The following is a 22,477-nucleotide window of genomic DNA, read 5'->3' on the forward strand; positions in this document are numbered from 1 at the left end:
TGCTAGGCCAGTGTACACAAGCGAGTGTATGCCTAAGAATAATGGGAAATCTTCAGAATAGACATTCGCACGCACTTGTGGACTGCTAGGCTCCGTGGCTCCGTTGGATGTAAAGTGACAGTCTATCCTAACTTCGTCTGAGGTGGGCCAGAGAACTATCAGGCTTTCCAAAACTGTCGGATTCCAGTTTTTGAATGACTTATTAGAGGATCTTAAGCAGATGCGTGTACAGAGACCTACGTCTAGATCCTGACTTTAGCGTAGACGGGGCCGAAAAGTGTACGCTGAGAGTACACTGCCCGGAGACTGCCCGGGGGACTGCCTAGGAGAACTCACTGTGGATTGTGAGTGAGCTAGGTAATCAGCCTTGTTGCTTATTGCGCGGTCCTATTGTTCCTGCTATGGTGGATCAGTGTATGAAGCGGATCTAGTCTTTCTTCGATTTTCACTGACCTCAACATCCTGTTCTAATAAACAGCCCTATTACGCAAGAAAGTGGACAGCTTACAGAGGATGAAATGGCAGAGCCTTTGTAGACAGACCAAGAGCACTACCTTTACAAGCCTGCACGAAATAGGTTCTTGGCCTGGCCTATTACAATTAGAACCTAATTTAGTTGTGTCGCATCGAGCCTGTAAACTTGCGATTCGAGGTCGTTCTTCTTCCCTCATCAACACCACGCCGACTCCTCCTTGGACACACTTAGCTTCTTCATCAAGCCTGGCAGGAGCTTTAATGCTTCCCTTGACTCCCGAGCTTATCTGTGCATCTCTTCTACTTGTCGCTACAGCTAGTCCTTCAGATCAGGTGTAGGTTTCGATATTGCTGGAGGACCTCCCTTCTTCCCCCGCCCGCAGCGTGGGCAGTAATCCATCCAGTTCTCGATCCCTCTATCAGCCGGCCGGTGAATCCACACTCATCCAGACCTAATCCTCAATCGGATTGAAGAGGAAGAAAAGGGGCTACAGGATGGCCTAAAACGAGAAGGCGCTTCGCGCCAGAGTCGAGTTCCTGGAATGTCAAACAGACCAGGAGGATGGAGCAGTACGAGGAGGCGCTTCACGCCGGCGTCGCTTTCCTGGAAGGGCAAACAGACCAGGAGGGGGAGGAGGAGGAGGAGGAGGAGGAGGATCGGGGTGAGGATGGAGCAGTACGAGGAGACGCTCCACGCCTGCGTCACTTTCCCGGAGGGACAAGTAGACCAAAGGGAGGAGAGAAAGGTCAGGGGGAGGAAAAGGAGGATAGAGCGTACCAAGGATATCCTGCGCGCCTGCGTCGATTTCCTAGAGCGAGAAGCAGAAGATTTAGAGACGGAGGCTTAATAGTCTTAGGATGCGTTAAACGCCCTATCTGGCTTAATGTAAAAGCTAAGGGCGTTCGGGGAGTTGGCATGCTCGCCCGTAGCATGGGCACAGTCTGATTAATGAACTCCCTTGGATTGTGTAGCTGTCAAGTAAGTTTCACTCTTCTCTACTGGAATCTTTCATGAGCCGCAACGAAACAGAACTTTCGAATAGATTACACTGTCAACCATCCTTGCCTTTCACGTCGTCCTAATACCCCTCACCCCCAAGTCCGTTGGTACTCAAACAAGCAAACCGCTCCCGCCGTCTGTACATTCAAGCTCCTCGTCACCCCCTTCTGCTTGATCTCAACGCACAGATCTGCCTCCGCGAGCACCTCAGCGGGACAGCCGCCCTTTTCACTCCCCAGCACGACCACGCTTCTCTTCGGCACGACCGTGCCCTCCTCCCCTAAAACTTTGCTTCGATCCGTCTGTTCAACGCATACAATAGTGTACCCTTCTTTCTTCTTGTCTACCAAATATTTCGGGAGGTCGGCGGGCCATAACGCAAAGATAGGAATGTGTTGATGGCTTGTTACGGCCACGGATGTGAAAGCGGGTTGGCTGAGGGGTTGAAGAGAGGGAAGAGCGAGGGAATCTGCACCGAATATCTCGGCAATGCGGGAGAGCCCGCCGAGGTTGGCGGGGTTGGTGATCAGGGAGGCGACGAGGATGAGAGGGGTGTGCCGGCGGGCAGGGTTGGGACCAGTAGGAGCGAGGAAGTGCTGCCAGGTTGTGGACTTTGTTTGGAGGGGGGCAAGGTTTGCGTCTAAAAGGTCGGCTGTGGTGAAGGGCGTTGAAAGTGGTGCTACTGTAGCAGATGAGGTGGGGATTTCGATTTCAATTGGAGGCTTGGGTGAGCCAAGACTGATCAAGGGAGGAGCGTGAGGTCGAGGGACCGCAAGCTTATTGCGTACATCTGCGGCCCATACTGCTTCGAAGTCGGCGGTTGTAACGAGCTCGCGCTCTGGCGGGTAGGTGCGAAGATAGTCGCCTTGGAAGAGATTCGCCATATTATGATCTTTTACCAGATCAAGCGTCAGGGATCGGCTGTTGTAAGGCGAGGTTGGGGTTTGAAAGCGCCAGAGGCTGCGAATATGCGTATTCAAGGCAGCGAACGCTGGGTTTGATAGTATATTCGACCAGCCGCGCGTTTCGACGTGGTCCCAAATGGACGGGAAAGCCCAATGGGCTTCGTGACGGACCTGGATTTTGCCGCTGGCGCAGAGGGGAATAAGGAGGGTCACAAGACGTAAACTGAAGGATTCGGGGGTGTCAGGGAAGCAGGCAACCATTACTGCCATCCTCATCAAGGAAGCGGTGAGTTTTGGGTTTGATTCGCCTTGGCTGCCCAGGCGGTCGAGCAAGAGGCTACGATCGTCCGGACTGTGTAGGTAGAGACGTGCCAGCATCCATTCGAGAAGATATCGATATTTCGGCCATGGCTCCACAGAAAGAATATCCATGAAGGTATTCAGATATAGACTCGTCTCCACTGGATCTCCTTTCGAAATGCAAGCCTCGGAAAGGATCAACATCATCTGAAGTTGGGTGAGCGTCTTCCATTTGCTAACTTGAGGCACAGGAGTTTTTTGTGTCGCCCATGGTTTGATTAACTGATCCAGAACATCCCGAGTAATGACAGCGTTGAGGTTTGGCAGTCTGTTTACAAGATCCATGACGCATGCGTAGCCAAACCACTCGCGAACGCCGTAGTAGAACGTATATGAAAGATGAGGAAAGAATACCTCGAGCTTTAAAGCGGCAGCACATTCGAAGAGAAAGTCGGGTCGCGGGGACGGAGGATGGTTGGCAAAGCGGAGTAGAAAGTCATCTACAGGCAGTATCGACAAGGCCTCAGGGTACGACAAACATGCGGCCCGGAGCGACTGTGCCAAAGGAGGTAGAAGATACGATCGACTCTCGGATAGTCTATGGACAGTCTCTAGAATCTTTGTTAAAAGAACAGTTAGGCTGTTAGTTTCGGAGGTTCCGTCTTCGCTGATGCAGATTTGGATAAAGATTGGACGCAGAGCGAGACCTGGAATCCTCATGAGTGCCGCCTTTGGATACTCTTGGGTGTCGACTTCGTCCCACAAAATCTCCAATGCTTCGTAGAGTAGACTTGGAGGTATGTCATGCGCGTCGGTAGTGTCTAAAGCCGAAGCTAGTGTGTCAAGGGCTTGAAGCAGCCCATCTCCCCTGGCGGATCTGTAAGTTATGGTTTTCAGACTTTCGGCGTGAGACCGTATAGCTGTAGCACCAATCTGGGTACTTTGACCATCGGTGTCATTGTTGAGATTTCTCCCTATATTTTCAGCCAGGTCGGTAGTTTTAGCCGCATCGCGAGTAATGACCGGCGTACTCTCAAGCTTCTTCCATCTTTGTTCCAATCCATCGACTCCGGGCACAGATGCGCGGACATTCTTTTGGGTTTCCGTGGTCAAGGCCATGCAATAGGTTGTGCACAGATCTCTAGCTACCTCAGGTAAACCAGCCCGCACTGACGTCGTGGCAACTAATGCTAATTCGTCAATCTCCAAGAATGGTAGAGTTTTGGTATTTCGAAATCCTTCTAAAAGGCCTTCCAGTATATATAGCATAGCGTACGGAAATATATTCGCATCGTTAGATATGTATTTCAATACCTTCCTCAAGAACAACAGCCGTTCTTTAGTACCAGAGCATTTCTCGGCGAATCTTTGAATGAGATTGCAAAGGTTCTGCGCATGAAGGCACTCTGTAGACTCGCGAGACGAAAAGAGTGACTGAGTAAACAGGAACCCTTGAGTTGCCCAAGGGAGAATGCCTTGGAACAGTAACGTTTGTTGAGATTCAAGCTCCTCTTCGGAGTGACTGGTGAAGTCAATGTACCAGAGTCCAATTATTTTGCGGATTCCGTCCTGGATCTTAGAGCTCAATGCGGCTGATAGAAGAGTAGTTATCCACGATATATGAATATGAGAAGTAGGAGACATAATTTTAGCCAGATCGCCCAGACATGCTGAGACTTGATTAGGATAACGATCAAGTACGACCGTTTCATACAAAGTACAGTACTTAGTGTACTGCAGTTCATAATTGCGTCGAGCTTGCAGCTTGAAAGTCATGTGGGTATTTTCCACGTTGCTTTGCAAGATTGCGATTGATTTCTGGAGGATACCAAGACAGAGCTTCCGCTGCTCAGAATACCCGTGAAGAAGCCCGATTTGGAGCAGATTCCAATACTGTGTCTGCTGGAGAATACTTTGAGAAGGTTCGTATCCACCTGATTGGTATATCCAGCGAAACCATAACCGGAAAGCAGAACCAGCAGGCTCGGATGGTAAGGGGTTGGAAAGGAGATCGCATATCCTTTCCCATATTTGTGCGATCAAACTATCTCTTACCTCCGTAGAGTACGAAAGATGATTGCCTTCCAGCAGAGGTAGGAAAGCAGCAATAGCATCCCCGGATGCTGTGGCTAATTCGGGGCCAGTTCCTAGCAACACTAGTAGACTAGTGAATATGGTGTTGGATATGCTTATGCGGTCTTCGTTAGCATGCCAGAGAAGAACCTTCAAAAAGGTCAGGTAGCGAATCGTAGTCGATACTTGATGACTAATGCCATCGCCGGACACAGTCTCGTCTAGGACAGGAATGCTTGCTACCATGTGGTGATTCAGGAAGGCTTCTGTTGGGACATGATATCCCAGATCGGAGACGCGTAGAAGGCGAGCTGTTTTGAGTAGATCGTTTTCAATGTGCTGGAGAACTTGGCAACCTAGATCTTCATAATCGGAGCAAAGACTTGTGATTTCGCGCAGCTTTCCAGAGGCTCCGCTGCCGTTGTCCAACTCCTCGACGACGAAAGAGCATAATTTGCCAAGACCTTCGATCTGAGAAACATTAGTGTTTGACGCCTAAGATGCTACGAGCTTCAATTTTCGAAAGATGGTCACTCGATGAACTTGATAGACGTGGAAGGAAAGTATACACAAGACAAGAAGTGAAACATGGGGCTTGAAACATTGAATCCAACCTATAGAAATAGATGGAGCACAGTGAGCTCTTCGCTTATCGACGAGAGACAGCTTTGTTCCACGTGCTGCACAGTGTCCACGCACGAAAGGAGAGATTGGCTACTTACGCCACGACAAGCCCGAAGTAATTCCAAACCCAGTTTGACGCTGCCAAGATCTAATGGATCTCCATTTCGAGGCTTTATACTCTCTATGAACGAATGGATGGTGTCTTCTCTGGCTTCTGATGGGATCCGACCCAGGAATAGTGTAGCCAGCCCGGGTAGGGATGCCATGGTGGAGAGATGAGCTAGGAATGCGGGGATGAATGTTGTTTATGGTTGCCACGGCGCTACTCCAAGACGAAACATGCCGAACGTATTCTCATCAGATCTGATCTCCGCGACCGTCAACACGTCGTTGTTTCTTGTCGGAGTTGAGGTTGAAGATTCTTTCACGCGATTTGTCGAGTTGCCAGAGTGGGCTTGGCATCGACGCACCGGCCTGCCGGCAGATCCCGGTCGCAACGTCACTGTTTACTCCTAGCTGCTTTGGGAACGCGAGTCAGTATCGCCCTCCACAATATCGCCCATGCACTCTTTCCTCCGCCTCAAGTCCAGAGAGTGCATCCGCGACCTGTGCGACCGGCTCGAAGACATGGCCCTCGACTCCAGACTCTACCGCGGCCTCAGCCCGTTTGAAACCTCCGCTTCTGCGCCCTCCCTGCGCGCTTCAGAACCCGCCGCTCTGATGGCTCCCCAGCCCATCGCCGACGATGCCGGTCATGTCAAAGTCGTCGTGCGTGTCCGAGAGTTTGTCGAGAGAGGTAAGAGCTAGCTCTACTCCTATGCAAGTCTCAATTGCTAAATCTAAACAGAGCGCGTCAAGGGAACACCCTGCATCATCCGAATGAATCCTGCCACCCAGGCGACCACTATTCTCGCGCCCATCACCGACTTCGATTCTAACCCCTCCCGCCCGAACAACACTCGTAGGGCTTTCGAAGACAAGGAATTCACCTTCGACAAGTCCTTCTGGTCTCACGACAAAGCGGATCCCCATTACGCTCACCAGGAGGATGTTTACCGATCGTTCGGAGAGGAGTTTCTCGACCACAACTTCGATGGATACCACACGTGCATCTTTGCATACGGTCAGACTGGATCCGGGAAGAGCTACACCATGATGGGCACCGAATCTCAGCCGGGTCTAATACCCCGAACCTGCGAGGAGCTTTTTGATCGCATTCAACAGGATCCTTCGCCAAATACGAACTACCACGTTCACGTTTCATACTTCGAAGTCTACAACGAGCATGTCCGCGATCTTCTAGCGCCTCGCACCGCTCCGCCCATGTATTTGAAGATTCGAGAGTCTCAGAGTGATGGTGTTTACGTTCAAGGATTGAACGAGGTGGAAGTCAAGAACTTCAGCGACGTTAGACATCTTATGGATATGGGCGACTCTGTGAGTTCGAGCTCGAATAAGCTCAAGTGAATGTCGACTGACACGAGCATTCTAGACGCGAACAACCGCAGCTACGAAGATGAATGACACCTCGTCACGCTCTCACGCCGTCTTCACAATTCAACTCAAGCAAATTCAGCACTCCCTTCTCTCCGACGAGACCATTGAGCGCTGCGCTCGCATGCGTTTGGTCGATCTCGCAGGCTCCGAGCGAGCGAAGAGCACCGAAGCAACCGGCCAACGTTTGAAGGAAGGTGGCCAGATCAACAAGTCCCTCACCACCCTCGGCCGCGTCATTGCCGCACTCGCCGACCGCGCAGCCGCCAAACGGGGACGCCGACCTAAAGAAGTTGTCCCATTCCGCGATAGTGTGCTCACATGGTTGCTGAAAGACAGCTTGGGCGGCAACAGCAAGACGGCCATGGTGGCCTGCATCTCGCCTTGCGACTACGACGAAACCCTCTCCACTCTCCGCTATGCCGACCAAGCCAAGCGCATCCGCACCCGCGCTTCAGTTAACCAAGACTGCCTCTCCGCCGCCCAGCGCGACGCTCAGATCACGGAAATGGCCGAGCAGATTCGCTCCCTCCAAGTCTCCGTCAACGCCGCCTCGGTCCGCAAGCGCGAAGAAGCCACGGAGCTCGAGGAATACCAGAAGCAGGTCGGTCACATGCAGCGCCTAATGGAGGAGACGCGACAAGTCAGCGAAGCCCGCATCCGCTCTTTGGCCTACGAAGTCGAGGAACTACGGCCGCAGAATACTTCCCTAAGAAACGAAGTCGAAGCGCTGAGACGGCATTTGTCGCTGGCGTTGGGCGAGCTCAAGAACCCGATCATCCTGCCGCCACCGCAGCCGGTGGAGATGGAGTTTGAGAATCTCCAGCCGGGGGATTTCGAACATGAGGATGGGGAGAAAGATAGAGGTATCGAGGTCCTCGATCAGGGCAGCGAGTCCGAAGGCGACAGCGACTATGACTCCGACTCTGGGTACGATGAGGAGTCTAATACTATGGCGGAGGAGCTGCAGGCGGAGATGGAGGAGATTTTGAAGGGCGTTGCGCTGTTCCGGAGGAAGGTCCAGGACGACCATCTGCACTTCAACAGAAGAGCGAAGGAAACCTATGCCTCCTAGGTGGGTACTGGGGGGATTGGGTATGTGGATATCGGATGACGGAAAAGGTGCATGAAGCGATGGCGTTGGACTTGGTGCTTGGAGGAATCTTTGGGGGGCTTCATTGGCGTACTCTTGTTTTGAAGTAGTAAATACCACACTTTACACTATAGCAGCTGTCACAATCTCCAGCTATGACGCCGTCTGATGTGCCCTAGAGAGGTATCAGACCATCCAAAACCGTGGATTTCGCCCTCATCTGAGTACGTTGAAGGACTTCAGACAGTGCTGAACAGGTGTACACAGGTCTGTGAGGAGGGTTGCAAGGGATATCTAGGAAAGCCACCTCGTAGTGCGGTGAACATCCCCCTTCAGCGGGGGCAGCGTATACACCTCTAATCTGCGTACACCCGGCTGCCGCTATCTGGGGTAGCCTCGCGAGTTTGCTTGTTGTCCAAAATGCCGGACTTGTCTCTCATTCAAGATACTGAAAATACTATGAGGTTCCTCACGCAGCGGTAAACGAGTGTACGGATGCGGAAAATAGTCAGACGCCAGCCTGATAATGCTACATACTAAGTGAACAAACCCACCAACGCCAGGCTAATTGATACTAGGAGCACGATAATGAAAGTCAAAAGTATTAACAGAGAAAAGGAAAATAGAAAAAGGAATCGTGCGTTAAGCGCAGCAACCTGTGTTCTGGAAACTCCGGAAAGGGCCTTGAGGCACCCAAAACAGTGTCAACCAGGGCCCAAACACCCACCCGCGTCGACGCTGTATCAAGCGCAGACGCAATTGCTATCACACCATCTCCGCGAAAGGCGCATTCTCCCTCAGATCCTCCACCAGGTCATCCACGTTATTCAAGTATCTCCCCAGCAGCCTCTGCTTCTCCTCCGTGCTCCGCGTGCCGTTCTTCGCCTCGTCTATACCCCCAGCTCCATCCCCATTCACAGTGCTACTCCGCCGCTCAAACGCGCCCAGGAGCTTACTCGGACTCCGCTGTAGACCCATGGCCGTATTCGGTGCGCTCGCCGAGCCAATCGACGGCGTCTCGGGCATGAGGTAGAAATATAGGAACTCGAGCAGCTTCAGCTTGACCTGCTGCGCGGTGTCGCGGCTCTTGAAGAGGGAGGTGATGGTGAGCAGGCCGTCGATGGACTCGAAGGTGCGGGTGTTGCGGGGCGTGCTGATGAGCGCGGTGACGAGAACGAGCAGGGCGGAGGATTGGATCGCTGGGCAGTTGAAGGGGTCGAGCAGGTCGAGGAGGAGGTTCATGTAGAGCTCGCGTGAGAAGATGGTGCGGGAAGGAGGATGGAGGAGGAGGATTCCTTGGAGGTTCGAGAGAGCGGAGAGGATTAAGAGGTCGTTTTGACCGCCTGGCGGTTGTTAGTGTGGTAGAGAGAGAGGATGGAGGGTGGTAGCCTACTGGTGCTCATACCAAGCAGGCGTTCAAGACAGGCGACTATCCGTGTAGCAACTATGCAGCAAGGTCAGTCGGTCGGGTGTTGTTCGTTGGGGATGTTAGGACATACCATTCCATTCAAAGCCATCTTGTATCCTGAAGAACTCCCTGAATGCCGGGTCGTCCGCCAAGTCGCTCAGCTTCTTCGGCGATGCAGTCTGGTTCAGGGTAATGGCAGATGCTCGCCGCTTGTGTAGTGCTGCCGATGACTTCGAGTTCGAGAGACATATCTGGGCGAGTAGTCCTTCGATCTGGCGGAGGCCTTTGCGTATCTTCGAGTTGTCCTTCGAGGCGATGTTGTCAAAAGACAACGAGAGGAGCGCCTCCATCTGACCGCCTGCTTAAGATTATAGCAGTGTGGATTGTAGATGCTATGGTGCAGGCGTTGAGATGTAGGGAGATAGAGTCGGAGAGCTCTGGAGTGGATTCGGGATATCGAGGATGGTAGAGATAGAGATGCAGCAGGTGCAGGACGCCAATGAACTTTTGGACGAGCCCCCCGACACGTCTCCGCAATTTTTGGATCTGTGGGATTGGCAGGTGAGCGTTCTAGAAGGCTGCGTCGAAGGCTTGCTTTTGGGAAGTAAACAGGCCCGTTGCTGCGGTGATCGGTGAATTGCGCACGGTCCATGCGCCTTTGCACCCGAGCTGCCTCGCGCATCACCACTGTGCCACCATCTTCGCTAGGCCCACAAATATCGCCACCGGCTGCAGAGCGGCAGAGCGAGAATGCTGGTGGTACGGTTGCAGCATCTCCAACACATGTCTAGGTTCAAGGGCCACATTTCGCACCACGCCGTACCGAACGCTCCATAATACCCAATTCGACATACTAAGTCGGCGAGTCGGCAGCAAGCACGGCGCAAGTCATGCCGCGACTCCAGGACCGTCAATATAAGGACATGGCATCTCCAATTGAGATATAATCTATTCAGCTCCGAGCCAATCATGTTTCGACCATTCATCCCTCGAGCGGGAACTCGGCGCCTTGCGAATAGCCAGCCCTCGACCGCGCTGAGCTCCCAAAGAATCAGATTCAGCACTTCAAAACCCACATTCAATGCAGATTCAAAACCACCGAAAATCAAAAACCCGTCATTTGGAGGAGCGAGTCTCAAAGAGCTAGGCGCAACTCGGACTGTGAAGATTGTTGTCATTATCGCCTTGACGATTGCGGGTACAGCTGAGTCGATTTTCTGGGCGAAGGTTCTTTGGGCCAAATTCGCACCGTCTTCGGAGGATGAAGGAGGAGAGGAGTTATGATGATGGAGTTACAGTGAGAGGTAGAAGCAAGGAAACGACGTGCACTTCGAGGACGTAGGCACATCGTGGTGGAACACACGTGATCATCGGCCCGAGGGGGAAATATGACGCTGTATGTACATATCGACTTCGTGTCCTGTGGAAACAGAGGAGATACTTCAAAGCGTCCATTCCATGTACTTATCTACATTGCGTGCGTACAACGAGCATCTTCCCCCACTCTCATCAATTGAGTCTTTGTTCACGCTGGGCCTTTCACCATGCACGTAGGCAGAAGTCATCGTATATACATTTAACTACCACTGCCGTAGGCTTCAAATCGCTCAACTCCATTTCAAATCATGGCTCGAACTTGCCGGCTCCGCCCGCAGGCCGGTCACGCTTCAGATCTAGTACATGCATCTCAGCACTTTTGAAGTTAGACGCCTTCCAACCAGCCTATATGCTAAAACTGCGCCACAATTAGCCCACCAGCCTCACATGCAGCTAGCCCCTGGGTAACTATCATCTCATGACTACAATTCAGACAAGGTCCCCACGAAAGTCCTCGTTCCAGTCTCCCGCAGAACCGGTCCAGGATGCCAATGAACTGGAGCTTCGGAGTATGCTTCTTCCAACGAGCGGCCAGCATGACAGGGCTTCAACATGGGTTAGCGACACCTTCCAAGCCCGCAACAACATGTCCAAATGCCGCATGGCGTCAATGTGCAGCACCCCAGCCTGATTGACATTTCACGATCGCGCCCTTCACGTGTGGCGCTTGTCTGGCGCTGGCATGGGGTTTGCCCGTATCCTTCACCGGTGTGGCGCTCAGGTGCAGCCCTTCTAGTGGTTCGTGAGGCGCACTTCGTACATCAGCCTCCATCCCTCCCTCTTCTTCACGCAGCGGCTGTGCAGCGGCCACCCTCGACATTCTTAAACCCCAGCCAAGGCAGCCAGCTGCCTGAACTGTTCCTGCGTATCGACTCGCGACTCGGTACCTTTTCTATATCATCCACGGTACTTGGTCCTCGCTTGGTCCTCGACACTCTCCGCCCGTGCGACGTGTCGCCATCCCTGTCGCGCAACTATTCATCATCCTTATTCACTAGAATACTATTTTCCATCAGCATTTTATCAATTCACTATTCTCCTCGGCTTTTGGAGTCCTCTACCGCATCGGGCGCGGTGTGCCAAGTGCCCATTTCTAAGGCGCGAAACCAGCAACACCACCTCCAGCTCACATGGCGATACCTGATGCTAGCGCGTCGGGCTACCCGGCTGCTATCCTGCGATTTGCCATTTTCGTGCCATTTGGCATCTACTATGCAACTGCAGGGCAACACTGGACAACTATTAGGAAGCACGACATCCTCCAGCATGCTCCCTATAGCCCCAGCATAGGTCACGGAGAGCTCATTGCAGCAAGATGGGTATGTATCTACTACTCTCGTATCTCAGTATTCTATTCATGCGGTTATTTCCACCTCCTCTTATCATCGCCCTCGACATTGCGTTCTGCTTGCAACCTGCAGCTGTGATGTTTTTGCAAAGCCAGCAACGATTATTCACCAATCTCGATCAATTTCAATCTCTACTTCACTCTTCCGTTCTAGAAATACGTCTCTTGTCTCTACTATGATTCTAGAACCTTTGCTGATAGAATAGACCAAAATCGGCTTCTACTGGAATTTCGCCATCTGGATACCCAACATCATCTTTCCAGGACCTCTCGTTTTCCTAGTTGGCGTCTTCGACACTGCCATTGCTACCATGTTGAGCCTTGCCCTAAACTCGCAGACGAAACACAGTCCTCACACGTTCGGTACTTGCAAATGGGGAGGTGCCGAAACCTGGCAGGTGCCCAACGGCACTGAGAGCTTCTTCACTGTGGCTGGCCGACTCAATTCTACAGTCGCTTCCTCGGAGAGAATGTGCAGGGACTATGTTCAGGAATGGAAATATAGCATGGCCATTGTGTGAGTTGGAGTAGACGGATTCATTCATGAGTATATTCTAATCAGCAACAGGACCCTCTACTGGACGATCGCTCTCTGCAACTTGGCCTTCAGCATCATCTCAACAGTATCCGCCGCAAAGTCTTCAACCCCACAGTCCTTTCGCAAGAATTTGATCGACTCCGCCATGGCCTTGCCTCGCCTCATCTTCTTTATCCTTATGGGCTTGTCTATTATTCCTATTATCATCTTCCGTTGTCTCCCTCTCCCCATCAAATCCCGCTTCCGCTTCGGCACCCGCTATACTGTCAAAGCCACCGAAGTTCTACCACCGCCAGAAGAGATCAAGATGCGCATGATGCGGCCAACGCCCATTCCGCCCTCTCATACCCGCTACGACACCCATGGGGCCTACGAACAATCTCCTAACCCTCTCGCCGACTTCCTCAACTACGACATTCTCGTCCTCATCGCCCGCGACCTCCACTACGTCGATCTCATCAATCTCTCCCTAACCTCGAAGAGCATGCGCGACGTCGTCTTCCCCGGCACCGACCACGCCGCCCGCTCCGACCACTTCGCCCTCTACACCTGCGAGCCGGATTCGAAAACCGAGTGCTGGAACTGCACGATGCAGACATGTCGTGGCTGCGGTTTCTGGAGCCACATGCCGCAGACGGCGACGCTGTTCCACCTCGACGGCTGCGAGCCCTATTGCAGCAGCTGCTACTTCAGCAACGTTTGCGCTCGCAAGGGGAAGGCCATGGATAACACAAAGTGCGTGTGTGCGCCGAAGCCGCCGCCGAGCTGGTGGAAGAGGATCATGTACGGGGAGACGGCTACTAGGGTTCAAGTGGCGGCCAGTGGGACGGCACCATCGCGGCTGCTGTGCGCGATGTGTTGGGATATGGGATCTTTGGAGGTGGCGCAGCGGCGCGAGGAGAGGACGAAGGCGGAGCTGCGAGACCCCAATCGGTGTAAGACGTGTGCGAAGTGTGGGCTGGGTCTGGGACGGGGCGTCCGGTGGTGGGTACATAAGCAATGTGGGAAGGAGTGTAGGAGTCGTCTCCATCTCCCGTGGGGAATACTAGGGAAAGGTAGGGACGAGGAGGGGTGAGAGCATGCCAGAAGATTGGGAGGATCGTAATTTGCATAACGGACGATTGGTGTAGCATGGCGTTTGGGGTACGATTCAATGATGTACATGATAGGGACTCGAACCGAAGGATTCTGTTTCTGACATTGCAAAGCCGGATCATCGCCCTGGTGATCCAAGTTTCAACACTAGATACTGCCCAAAACCACGCCACAAGCCCTCAACCTTCCATCTTCTCGTCCTTCTTCGCCTCCTCGGGCTGCGCCAGAAGGGCTCGGATGGCCCGTATCTCCTCCTCCCTCGCCCAAATCTTTCCCTGTAAGACCGCCATTTTGACGTCTATTGAGGCCCGCATGACGTGCACAGCTTGAAGCTGACGCCGCCGCTTCTCGGTGGGGATGGGGCCTATGATTCATGAGTTGGCATTTGGTTTGAAACTTTACGAAATCATGAATTGATGTGAAGCCCCTCAACCCTTCAGGACGGGCAGACGTCTGGAATGTTCCAGGCGATCAGGGAAAGGTAGTAGTGAGGACTAACGTTTGGTCTTCTTCGCCGCGGGGGCAGCGGGAGCGGGGACGGCGGGAGCAGGCGCGTCCTCCATGGTGGCGTAGGGGGGGTCAAGGGTAGAGGCGGCGATGGCGGCGGCCGGGGAGTGGGTGTTGGAGTGGTTCTGCTGTGAGAATTAGCATTAGCCTCAATGCGACATGAGGAGGTTAGTAGCGTACGCTGTTGTCGGCTATGATGGCGGTGGTGGTGCTGGTCAGATTGAGATTTTCCGAAATTTCAATGGACGGATCTGTACGATGGAGGAAGAGAAGCAGGTCATGCGCGAGAAGATTAAGGATAGCTTTTCTGGCTTAGCAGACAAGGCTCAGGTTGGTGAGTGAAGGTATTCACCACTTCACCGCAATAGTGACTAGAAGGAAGCGAGCGACTCTACAGATCACGCCGTCTGGGGTGGCCCAGCGAACTCACACAAAACGGAGCAAAACGAATTTGATAGATGAAAAGATGTCTGTGGAAGTAACATGTTTAGTAGTCCTTTATGCGAAGCGCCTTATCCCCAGGGCCTGCCCTGAAGGGTTTTTTCTGCGGCTTTGTGTAGTCCCCCTGACACCGCGACGATGACCTACCTCATCGCCGTTACCCTGAGAGCTTCTGCGCAAATCGACTTCGCGCCACCTAACATTAATCCAATTAGATTCGCCTACTCCTCACAACACGACTGGGCTGGGAACTCACCATCCCCCGAAACCTCTTTCCAAACACATACGCCGGCCCCGTCAACGTGCAAACCCCCAAATTGACCGCCGCAATAACATAAAACACCTGCCTCGGCCCCACCCGCAAATACCACCCATTCACGTACGTCGTCGCCAGGAACGTGAAGACCGCTTTAGCGAAATTGATCGTCACAAACGCCTGGTTCGCGTCCCTGGGGTGGCAGTCAATCACGTACGTCAGGCTGGCCTGCGTCGCGAACGGCACCGAGAGCGCGTGCAACGACATGAAGACGAGCGGCCACGCCAGCGGCGCGTGGTTATGCACGCTCGTCCCGAAGCCGAGGAAGCCGATGGTGGACAGCGGCATCGCGACGAGCATGAGCGTGAGCCGGAACTCGGGCTCGAAGACGCCGCGGTTGCGGCGCGCCATGCCCTTTGCTACGGTGTCTGCCATCCAGCCAGACAGCGGCGAGCCGAGCAGCGCGACGCCGAATAATGGCAGGTTCGTCAGCCCGATCTGCGAGGGTGTTAGATTGTACGGCGGACTTCCGAACGCGGTCGCTGATAGCAGCGAGATGACTAGCAGCCACGTGAAGAAAGACCCGTAGACGATGGTGCTGAAGAGCACGGCCGGGTACGCGATTAGCGGGAACGGCTTGATCACGCCTTTCCAGTAGCTCTCAGGGCTGAGGCGGCCGCGAAATACGCGTAGTTGGCGGCGGTAGGGCTCGCGTCCGTCGTGCTCGATCATCCAGAAGGAGTTGCCTTTTTCCTGGAGCTGAGCGGTGCGCTCGCGTGGGGAGGTAAAGGTGGTCTCGAGGACGAAGAAGTAGGTCAAGGGCAGGAGGAAAATGAAGATCATTCCTGCGATTGCGAAGGTGGAGCGGATGCCGAGAGTTTGTATGATGTATCCGGAGATGGTTTGGCTGTATATTTTAGTATGAACGATTGTGATGAGTGAAGGGTAGGAAGGGAAGTTTTACCCGAGGAGAACACCGGAAGCAAGCATGACGCCCCATATAGCGAGGCGAGAGCCGCGTTGGTGGACGAAGAAGAGGTCGGAGACAGAACTGGTGACTAGAGTTTCTAGGGGAGCAGAGGCCATGCCCTGGACGACCCGCATGGCTGCAAGAGATTGGAAGGACTGCGCCAGGTCAGCAGAGCGGTGGGTGCTAGGAACGATGGCTAGGTCATACGGAAGCTAGATATCCCCAAACGCAAGTACCGATCAGAATCACCGTAGATATCAGGAAGAAAGGCCGCTTTCCCCAAATGTTTGCGCCGGCGGCTGTAAAGAATGTCGTCGATCCGATCCAAAATGCAAAGAAGCCGATCATGAAGCTGGAAACCATGTCGAGGCTGACGTTGTACTGGACTGCGATGGTATGGAGACCGGGAGTGAGCATTGGGCCGAGGCTGGTGGACTGGTCAGTACAGTACTAGGCCATAAGTCTGGGCACACGCATTCATCACTGCTTAGCTCCGATCTTGCTCACTTGACACCACCGTGAGGAGTAGCCCAGCTAGTCAGCAGCTAGAGAGTCAAGAAGCAGTGCGATTTACACTGCATCAAACTTGACATCACGCCTAGGCTTTGGAAATCCCATCGGGGTACCCCCAGCAGTAGCGAGCGGGTGCACAGACTTACTGCCTGTGTCTGTATGTCTATGGGTGCCATCTGAGGTGGAGGTTCTTACGCAGTCGTCAGCCCCGAGCTGAACGCAAGAATAACCATGATGGTATTTTTCCATAGCGGAGACCCTATTCATAGGTAAGAACCCAGCTACTGGTTTTAGACATACTATTTGACTTACAATTGAGAGGATCATTGATGTTGTCGGATGGCTGGGGTTGCAGGATGATGTTCCCATCCTTTTGCAAGTAATCGGTATCTCCAGTGGCATTCGCTGCAAACATGATATCATTAGCGAAGATCTCATTTTTCTATACAATAGATTTCCTGACCAATCACTGGCGACGCCCCGATGGTAGCTGTCCCAGGAGGATTTTCCATCAGCGGGTCTTGAAGAACCCCCCAACCCATCTTTGCGCGATCGGTATAGGATAGATTGAAGAGAGAACGTAAGAAGAAAGCCGCCTGCGGCTAGAATGAAGGGGAAGAAAAGAAACAATAGAGATCAACTCAGGAAGTGAAGGTGAACATTGCGTGGTACGGAAGTGCTTGCCTTATCACGTCTGACATTTCAGCATCCAAGCACAACGAGTCGAGGCAGTCCCCGTTACTCCGAAACAACTTCTAGAAGGTGAGCCCAGCAGGCAATTGCCGTGTGATCGTGCTTTCAATGCACGCCATGCTTTGATTATCTTTGTGCGGGTGAGCATGGAAGTATGAAACACCAGGTCCTCCGTGTGTTAGCTGCCGAACGTTAACCGCATCGCCTCATGTTCCAGATGATCTGTGTCTCAGTATGCCTAAAGCATCAGTGCTTGGTCGTATGATCGGGTCGTTTCATAATCCCCGTAAAATCTGAGTTGACGAGGGTAAAATGCCAAGGACAGTAAGTCAGTCTTGCCAGGCTCCGTTGAACATAAAGTGGCAGCTTAACACTGTTTAAGGTGGCCTGGAGAGCTATCGGACTTGCCGAAACTGTCGCTTTAAAATGAATTATAACGTACTAGTGGCCCTCAAGTAGTGGTAGCCGAGTGTACACAAAGTTGAAGAGGGCGAGTACCTAGCAATATAGATGTCCATAAATATGCATTGAAGTTTGACGACGGTGTAGGGGTGATAATGATGTTAAAACGAGAAAATAACGACGTTCAACAAGTCTCCTACAGAGCGGCGTTAACGAAATTAAGATGAAAATACAATCCCCCGTCAGAGGTCTGCATACGCCCTCATGCCACAGGTAAAGGTACTCCAAACCACTCTCGAACTTACAAAAGAGACAATAATTCGGCATTTCGTACAACTTGTAAGCTCGTTGGGCCACCCCAAACACTGCTGCCAAGCACCGCGAGACAGGACTACTAAGTATAGCCAACCCTAATAAGTAAGAAAATTCAGCGAGGAACCTCACGCCGTAATGCAGTACTTCCGGGTATTCCAACATCATCGTAGTGTTCATCATCCAAACCGGCCATCGCAATATCAGTCAATCCACCAGCACATTCCCACCATGTGTCGCATGAGCAGCCTTTTGAGGTTGACAGCTCTCCGTTGTCCGGCCTGGAGAAGAGCGCGGGTTGGTCTGAAGGTCCCTCCGACTTCCAGCGGGTGATCGGATCAAGCCCTTTGGTATCGGAAACGGTTGAGACGCGGTTAAGAAGTGGCGTGTGGAACTTGCAGCTCGGCGACGGTTCCTGAGCAGCGCGATGGCCTGCAAAGTGTTAGCCAGCATCTTATGCCCCTTTTAGGATCGGTCATCGACAAAGATGGGTCAAACGATGTAGAACATAAACCATGTGAACTATGGTAATAGAGATTGACAGTGTTTAGGATGTATGAGTAGGAGATTGCGGCTCTTGCTAACACTTGCCAGGGTTCGTGTTGGACGATTGGAGATGTGATGGTTGGTGCACGCCGGGCGCATTCTTTACAGATAATGACGAATCTGCTGCCAAATGGATTCGTTCCGCATTATGGAATGAAATGACGGCCACGAAGTTGGTGTCTGACACCTGCTTCGGTGTGCTGCTGCCGTTAGGTACAGTGACACGACGGGTGGATACCGTTCCGTACGTTGTCACTTGAACAAGCGTCATTACGATACCCTAAAGACCATGGAGCGGTTACTTAAAAGAGGCCAAGTAATGTAAGGGATCCGAAATCAATCTGTTAGGTACTCTTAGGTGGGTGAATGGGGTGTCGACTCCGATTTGAACTCGCTGACCCGCCACCGCCGCAGAATCTTGGGCAAAGCAAGCAATTGACGTGGCATGGGGCGAAGGTAAATTTGAACGACTTTCTTGTTTGCCTTGTTTTGGCCACACAGCGGCAGGATTGTTAGAGTTGCCGCGCGGATGTTTACGTGAAGCCATACAGTTCGAAGGTGTGTGAGCGTCCCGTTCTCCAGGAAAAGGCATCGCTACAGATCCTAGAAGGTAAGTGACAATATCTAGGAGACAATATGTAGCGCTGGTATGAGGTGTCATGTGGCATCATGAACTGTGTGAATGGAACTGTGGCGATGAGTCGGGGGAGAGAGATGATATGAGATAAGCAACACGCGGGTCACGAGCTTGGCACCACATTTTGTCTCTCTCATTTCGCTTGGTCCGACTAGCCCGTTCTTCATGTGATATCAGCTGCATGGCGCCTTGTCGGGCAAGCCAACCAGCCCTACATATTGTATCCGTCTGACGACAGACTCCCTTGAAACTTCGCCCTCTCTGGGTTCGTGCACACTTGCCTAGCACAGCTTGAGGTCCTCTAACACATCAAGAAGTCTTACAAAGCGACAGCTTTAGCAAGCGCGACAGCTCTCTGGCCACCTCCGACGGTGTTGAACTGCGACTGCATATTTTCGGGGCGTAGTCGGTTACAGGACAATGGGACTAGTGCGGATGTTGGCGCGGACATTCCAGGAATCAGAGCTTACTCCGCCACGGCAGCCACTGGCTTCGTTGGATTCCATCTCCTTGGAGGAGACGCGGTGAGTACGAAGGGATCTAAAACGCATGCCGCGCCCAAGGTTTTTGCTTCCGGTCAACGCGGATACCCAGGGCCGACCAATGAGCCGCATTGGGAGCTCGCTCCATAGCTTTACGATCCATGCCATCAATGGGGTTTCTTGAAGCAACTTTGACAAGATCGTGAGAGGTAGTTAGTCATCGGCCGGATGCTACCGTTCACACTGGCGATTGATGGATGAATGCCCCGTAGGAGAGTAGTCGTACTGAGCACCCTCTCGGCCCTTGAAGTATGCGTAGCACGAACAGTGAGACAAAGAATTGCGTTCAAGTGTAATGGTAAGTAATTGACGCGTCAAATAGGACGGAAGAGGTCTTGAGGGGAAGTGAATGCTGGGCCGTCACGCGTGCCCGTGGTGGTGCTGTGGACTCTCAATGGTGGTGTTCCGCTGGGCGAGTGGCGACATCGTCGGATTTGCCACCAGATAGAGTAGGTCAAGAAGCGGTCAGAGGCGAATCGTGGTGTTGAAGCCTGGACGTTGCCTGGACGTCTTGGGGGAGGGAGTGCGCGGAAGGTTTGCCGCTATGCCTCTTCCCGCCCTAGCGCGAGTCCGGCATCTGGCTCGAGCGCCTCTGCATTTGCCAACTCATCGCCATCGACCCGACCTTCCCCACCGGATGCTGTAGCAGAGCCTCATGCCACGTTAGCGCCCATGGACCATGTGGCCGGCACCATCGTCGAACGGGTTCAGTCTCTGAGTGACATTGAACTCGCCTCACTCCTCTGCCTTGTCGCCGACCAGCATTGCATCATCGAGGCCGAAGAGGGGCTACTCGATGGAGTTGAGAGGGAGATACAACTTGTAAATATATCCAGGCATTGAACGAAGAAATGAGGTTCTAGCTGACGCATAAAGGTGTCTTCCGATGTCTTTGGATTGTCATGCTGCGTCTTGAACTGCTCGGAAAGTACCACTTTGGATGACTTCGGAAAGGGCATTCTCGTGACCGAAGACGATGACAGATTCGATTTCAGTGAACGGAGAAGATCTAACGATGATGTAAGAGTTTCTCCTCATTGATCCTTGGATAAAGCCTTACGCCAATCCTCTCTGTCACCGAATGCTCGCTTTAGCAAACCAACATCAGTATCTAATCCATGCATCCAGTATTTCTCGTCCTTCTCAATTTCGGATCAAATAAGGCACTCAGAGAAGCGTGTTCCAAGGTCGCCGGGGGCCTTCAACCCACTAGACAGCCGGAAGATCGCCAACATCGTCATTGCAAAGAACTTGAACGAGACTCACCAACAAGTTCAGATTCAGGCTCTTGAGGTAGGCTTCATCCGAAGGCGATGTAAATATGACCCTATGCTCACTTTTTTCGCAGCTCATACGTGGAAAGAGAGTATTCACGAGAACAGCAGTTCACGCAGCACCAAAGCCTTTTCTTTTCATAGCTTTGAATGCTTCTGAGTCCGAATTCAAGCTCATCCAACACTTGGTAATCCTATCTTCGATATGTTCAACGAGCAGATCTAAGTAGTCATACAGAACGATCAATTCTTCATTTCGCACAGGCACTTCGCCGAGGACGGCCTTCCCAACCTGGAGGAATTGCTAGCCAACGCGAATTTTTCAGAGGATGGCACATCAGCTTCATCGGTAATCCGATCGACCCCAATGAAACTCCCTGCTTCAAAGCCTACGATGCCGATCTTTTCGCAAGATGTAAATATCCAGTCTTAAACATCGCGCCCAACCTTGCTAACTACCCTCCAGGACCTTAATGCACTCGTAGCTTCCACCGCGGAGGTGCGCATAAGCCCGGAAATCCGTGCATATATGCACAACATCATCGTCTTCTTGAGATTACATCGCGCCGTTGCAGGAGGCATCTCCGCAGCCTCTACGCGACATTTCAGCGCGCTAGTCCGGTAAGCCTCCAATCTTGCTGTGTCGATATTCTCCCATTATGGTTGGATGGGGATTCTGACCATCATTCTCATTACAGAGCTCTCGCGCCCCTTCACGGTTATACGTACGCGTCGCCGTCTCTCGTCACCCTTGCAACCAGCAAGATATTCCGGCATAGAATCGTGCTTACCACGCCAGAGAACGAGCGAAGCATGCAGTGGGGAAGTTCATTAGATGCTGTAAAGGCCGTGTTGGATGGTGTCACTGCGGAAGATGTTATAGAAGAGGTGTTGCACGCAGTAGAGGTTCCCTTATAGAAGGACAGTACCAAGACAGATATTTATACATAATACCTGATGCTAATGTTGACCTCTCTTCTAGGTCTCTGGTGGCCTGATGAGCCATCCCGAACAATGGCGAGCTTGGTCAATTGGACTTGTTTGAGTCCGCCCTAACCTTCCCCCTTTCTGCTAATACATGAGGATTCCGTATCCACGGTAATCTGGGAATGCAATCTGTGAGTCAAGCTACAGTCTCGAAACACTCCCGGATGTATCATAAATGAGAGATTGAAATCTCATCTGTGCAGGATTGTCAATCTGGCGTGTGGAATTGGACGCTAGAAACTGGAATGTTTTAACTGTGTGCGGCTAACTACATAACTTTGCGCTCCCAGACGGCCACCGCAACCAGTTCGATTACTTCGACTACTTTAGCCACTTCGGTCTCCGCTCTCACCCTCTCTTCACAAGACTCTGCATACCCTCCACCCTTCATTACATCCGACATTAGCTTGACCTCTCGCCGGATCGTAAATCCGAGTTGCAAGTCCACCGTCGCCGAAACTTGGCGCTGGAGGCGAATCTCGCAGCCCCGCAGCCCCGCAGGCCGAAATGCTGAAAGTTGCGGCTGTGGAGCTAGTGCTATCTTTCGAGCCTTTGAAGATGACTGTAAGTGGTATGGTTCTTGTCGTAAATGAAGAGTGGGGGAGGTGGTTTGGGAGAGGGACCAACTTCGACAAGAAAAACTATATAAGCCAAGAGGAAAACGCACG

General features: G+C 52.4%; 8 protein-coding genes across 8 annotated transcripts; 5 read left to right on the forward strand and 3 right to left on the reverse strand.

Moving 5' to 3' along the window:
- Positions 1 to 1,428: 1,428 nt before the first annotated feature.
- Positions 1,429 to 5,744, reverse strand: BDZ99DRAFT_573956 (uncharacterized protein). Its single transcript, XM_033728333.1, has 2 exons — positions 5,475 to 5,744; positions 1,429 to 5,223 (listed from the first exon to the last, which is right to left on the reverse strand). Exons 1-2 carry the CDS (start codon positions 5,640 to 5,642, stop codon positions 1,564 to 1,566), a joined length of 3,828 nt encoding a protein of 1,275 aa, XP_033573408.1. The 5' UTR covers positions 5,643 to 5,744; the 3' UTR covers positions 1,429 to 1,563.
- A 237-nt stretch (positions 5,745 to 5,981) lies between these two features.
- BDZ99DRAFT_510741 (kinesin family protein-like protein) lies at positions 5,982 to 8,104 on the forward strand. Its single transcript, XM_033724489.1, has 3 exons — positions 5,982 to 6,172; positions 6,224 to 6,813; positions 6,869 to 8,104. Exons 1-3 carry the CDS (start codon positions 6,004 to 6,006, stop codon positions 7,943 to 7,945), a joined length of 1,836 nt encoding a protein of 611 aa, XP_033573409.1. The 5' UTR covers positions 5,982 to 6,003; the 3' UTR covers positions 7,946 to 8,104.
- Positions 8,105 to 8,398: 294 nt separating this feature from the next.
- Positions 8,399 to 9,848, reverse strand: BDZ99DRAFT_573958 (cell division control 14, SIN component). Its single transcript, XM_033728334.1, has 3 exons — positions 9,463 to 9,848; positions 9,357 to 9,407; positions 8,399 to 9,306 (listed from the first exon to the last, which is right to left on the reverse strand). Exons 1-3 carry the CDS (start codon positions 9,719 to 9,721, stop codon positions 8,729 to 8,731), a joined length of 888 nt encoding a protein of 295 aa, XP_033573410.1. The 5' UTR covers positions 9,722 to 9,848; the 3' UTR covers positions 8,399 to 8,728.
- Positions 9,849 to 10,082: 234 nt separating this feature from the next.
- On the forward strand, positions 10,083 to 10,988 carry BDZ99DRAFT_466021 (uncharacterized protein). Its single transcript, XM_033720677.1, has one exon. The coding sequence runs from the start codon at positions 10,341 to 10,343 to the stop codon at positions 10,653 to 10,655; it is 315 nt and encodes a 104-aa protein (XP_033573411.1). The 5' UTR covers positions 10,083 to 10,340; the 3' UTR covers positions 10,656 to 10,988.
- Positions 10,989 to 11,553: 565 nt separating this feature from the next.
- BDZ99DRAFT_573960 (uncharacterized protein) lies at positions 11,554 to 13,939 on the forward strand. The gene is made up of 3 exons (XM_033728335.1): positions 11,554 to 12,067; positions 12,303 to 12,613; positions 12,665 to 13,939. The coding sequence occupies exons 1-3, from the start codon at positions 11,879 to 11,881 to the stop codon at positions 13,707 to 13,709; spliced, it is 1,545 nt and encodes a 514-aa protein (XP_033573412.1). The 5' UTR covers positions 11,554 to 11,878; the 3' UTR covers positions 13,710 to 13,939.
- Positions 13,940 to 14,834: 895 nt separating this feature from the next.
- Positions 14,835 to 16,958, reverse strand: BDZ99DRAFT_394659 (MFS transporter-like protein; the record flags this gene model as incomplete). Its single annotated transcript, XM_033715911.1, has 6 exons — positions 14,835 to 14,873; positions 14,934 to 15,840; positions 15,898 to 16,058; positions 16,111 to 16,330; positions 16,612 to 16,675; positions 16,865 to 16,958. The coding sequence occupies 6 exons, from the start codon at positions 16,956 to 16,958 to the stop codon at positions 14,835 to 14,837; spliced, it is 1,485 nt and encodes a 494-aa protein (XP_033573413.1).
- A 3,214-nt stretch (positions 16,959 to 20,172) lies between these two features.
- BDZ99DRAFT_95204 (uncharacterized protein) lies at positions 20,173 to 22,043 on the forward strand. Its single transcript, XM_033729061.1, has 7 exons — positions 20,173 to 20,370; positions 20,425 to 20,568; positions 20,677 to 20,841; positions 20,897 to 21,010; positions 21,061 to 21,237; positions 21,289 to 21,443; positions 21,521 to 22,043. The coding sequence occupies exons 1-7, from the start codon at positions 20,221 to 20,223 to the stop codon at positions 21,738 to 21,740; spliced, it is 1,125 nt and encodes a 374-aa protein (XP_033573414.1). The 5' UTR covers positions 20,173 to 20,220; the 3' UTR covers positions 21,741 to 22,043.
- BDZ99DRAFT_95208 (uncharacterized protein) lies at positions 21,836 to 22,443 on the forward strand. The gene is made up of 2 exons (XM_033729062.1): positions 21,836 to 21,940; positions 22,100 to 22,443. The coding sequence occupies exons 1-2, from the start codon at positions 21,932 to 21,934 to the stop codon at positions 22,400 to 22,402; spliced, it is 312 nt and encodes a 103-aa protein (XP_033573415.1). The 5' UTR covers positions 21,836 to 21,931; the 3' UTR covers positions 22,403 to 22,443.
- Positions 22,444 to 22,477: the final 34 nt, after the last annotated feature.

The sequence above is a fragment of the Mytilinidion resinicola genome (assembly GCF_010093595.1).
Source record: "Mytilinidion resinicola strain CBS 304.34 unplaced genomic scaffold BDZ99scaffold_16, whole genome shotgun sequence".
Classification (NCBI taxonomy): domain Eukaryota; kingdom Fungi; phylum Ascomycota; class Dothideomycetes; order Mytilinidiales; family Mytilinidiaceae; genus Mytilinidion; species Mytilinidion resinicola.

What these genes read in the sequence shown, in the direction of transcription:
- BDZ99DRAFT_573956 (XM_033728333.1), bottom strand. Translation starts at nt 5,642, where the DNA reads ATGGCATCCCTACCCGGGCTGGCTACACTATTCCTGGGTCGGATCCCA. An exon ending in TACTTCGGGCTTGTCGTGGC is followed by an intron (nt 5,224 to 5,474) that starts GTAAGTAGCCAA and finishes AATGTTTCTCAG; the next exon opens with ATCGAAGGTCTTGGCAAATT.
- BDZ99DRAFT_510741 (XM_033724489.1), top strand. Translation starts at nt 6,004, where the DNA reads ATGGCCCTCGACTCCAGACTCTACCGCGGCCTCAGCCCGTTTGAAACC. An exon ending in CCGAGAGTTTGTCGAGAGAG is followed by an intron (nt 6,173 to 6,223) that starts GTAAGAGCTAGC and finishes AAATCTAAACAG; the next exon opens with AGCGCGTCAAGGGAACACCC. An exon ending in TTATGGATATGGGCGACTCT is followed by an intron (nt 6,814 to 6,868) that starts GTGAGTTCGAGC and finishes CGAGCATTCTAG; the next exon opens with ACGCGAACAACCGCAGCTAC.
- BDZ99DRAFT_573958 (XM_033728334.1), bottom strand. Translation starts at nt 9,721, where the DNA reads ATGGAGGCGCTCCTCTCGTTGTCTTTTGACAACATCGCCTCGAAGGAC. An exon ending in AGATGGCTTTGAATGGAATG is followed by an intron (nt 9,408 to 9,462) that starts GTATGTCCTAAC and finishes CTTGCTGCATAG; the next exon opens with TTGCTACACGGATAGTCGCC. An exon ending in CCTGCTTGGTATGAGCACCA is followed by an intron (nt 9,307 to 9,356) that starts GTAGGCTACCAC and finishes AACAACCGCCAG; the next exon opens with GCGGTCAAAACGACCTCTTA.
- BDZ99DRAFT_466021 (XM_033720677.1), top strand. Translation starts at nt 10,341, where the DNA reads ATGTTTCGACCATTCATCCCTCGAGCGGGAACTCGGCGCCTTGCGAAT.
- BDZ99DRAFT_573960 (XM_033728335.1), top strand. Translation starts at nt 11,879, where the DNA reads ATGGCGATACCTGATGCTAGCGCGTCGGGCTACCCGGCTGCTATCCTG. An exon ending in AGCTCATTGCAGCAAGATGG is followed by an intron (nt 12,068 to 12,302) that starts GTATGTATCTAC and finishes CTGATAGAATAG; the next exon opens with ACCAAAATCGGCTTCTACTG. An exon ending in AAATATAGCATGGCCATTGT is followed by an intron (nt 12,614 to 12,664) that starts GTGAGTTGGAGT and finishes AATCAGCAACAG; the next exon opens with GACCCTCTACTGGACGATCG.
- BDZ99DRAFT_95204 (XM_033729061.1), top strand. Translation starts at nt 20,221, where the DNA reads ATGGACCATGTGGCCGGCACCATCGTCGAACGGGTTCAGTCTCTGAGT. An exon ending in GGAGAAGATCTAACGATGAT is followed by an intron (nt 20,569 to 20,676) that starts GTAAGAGTTTCT and finishes CCATGCATCCAG; the next exon opens with TATTTCTCGTCCTTCTCAAT. An exon ending in TGCCGATCTTTTCGCAAGAT is followed by an intron (nt 21,238 to 21,288) that starts GTAAATATCCAG and finishes ACTACCCTCCAG; the next exon opens with GACCTTAATGCACTCGTAGC.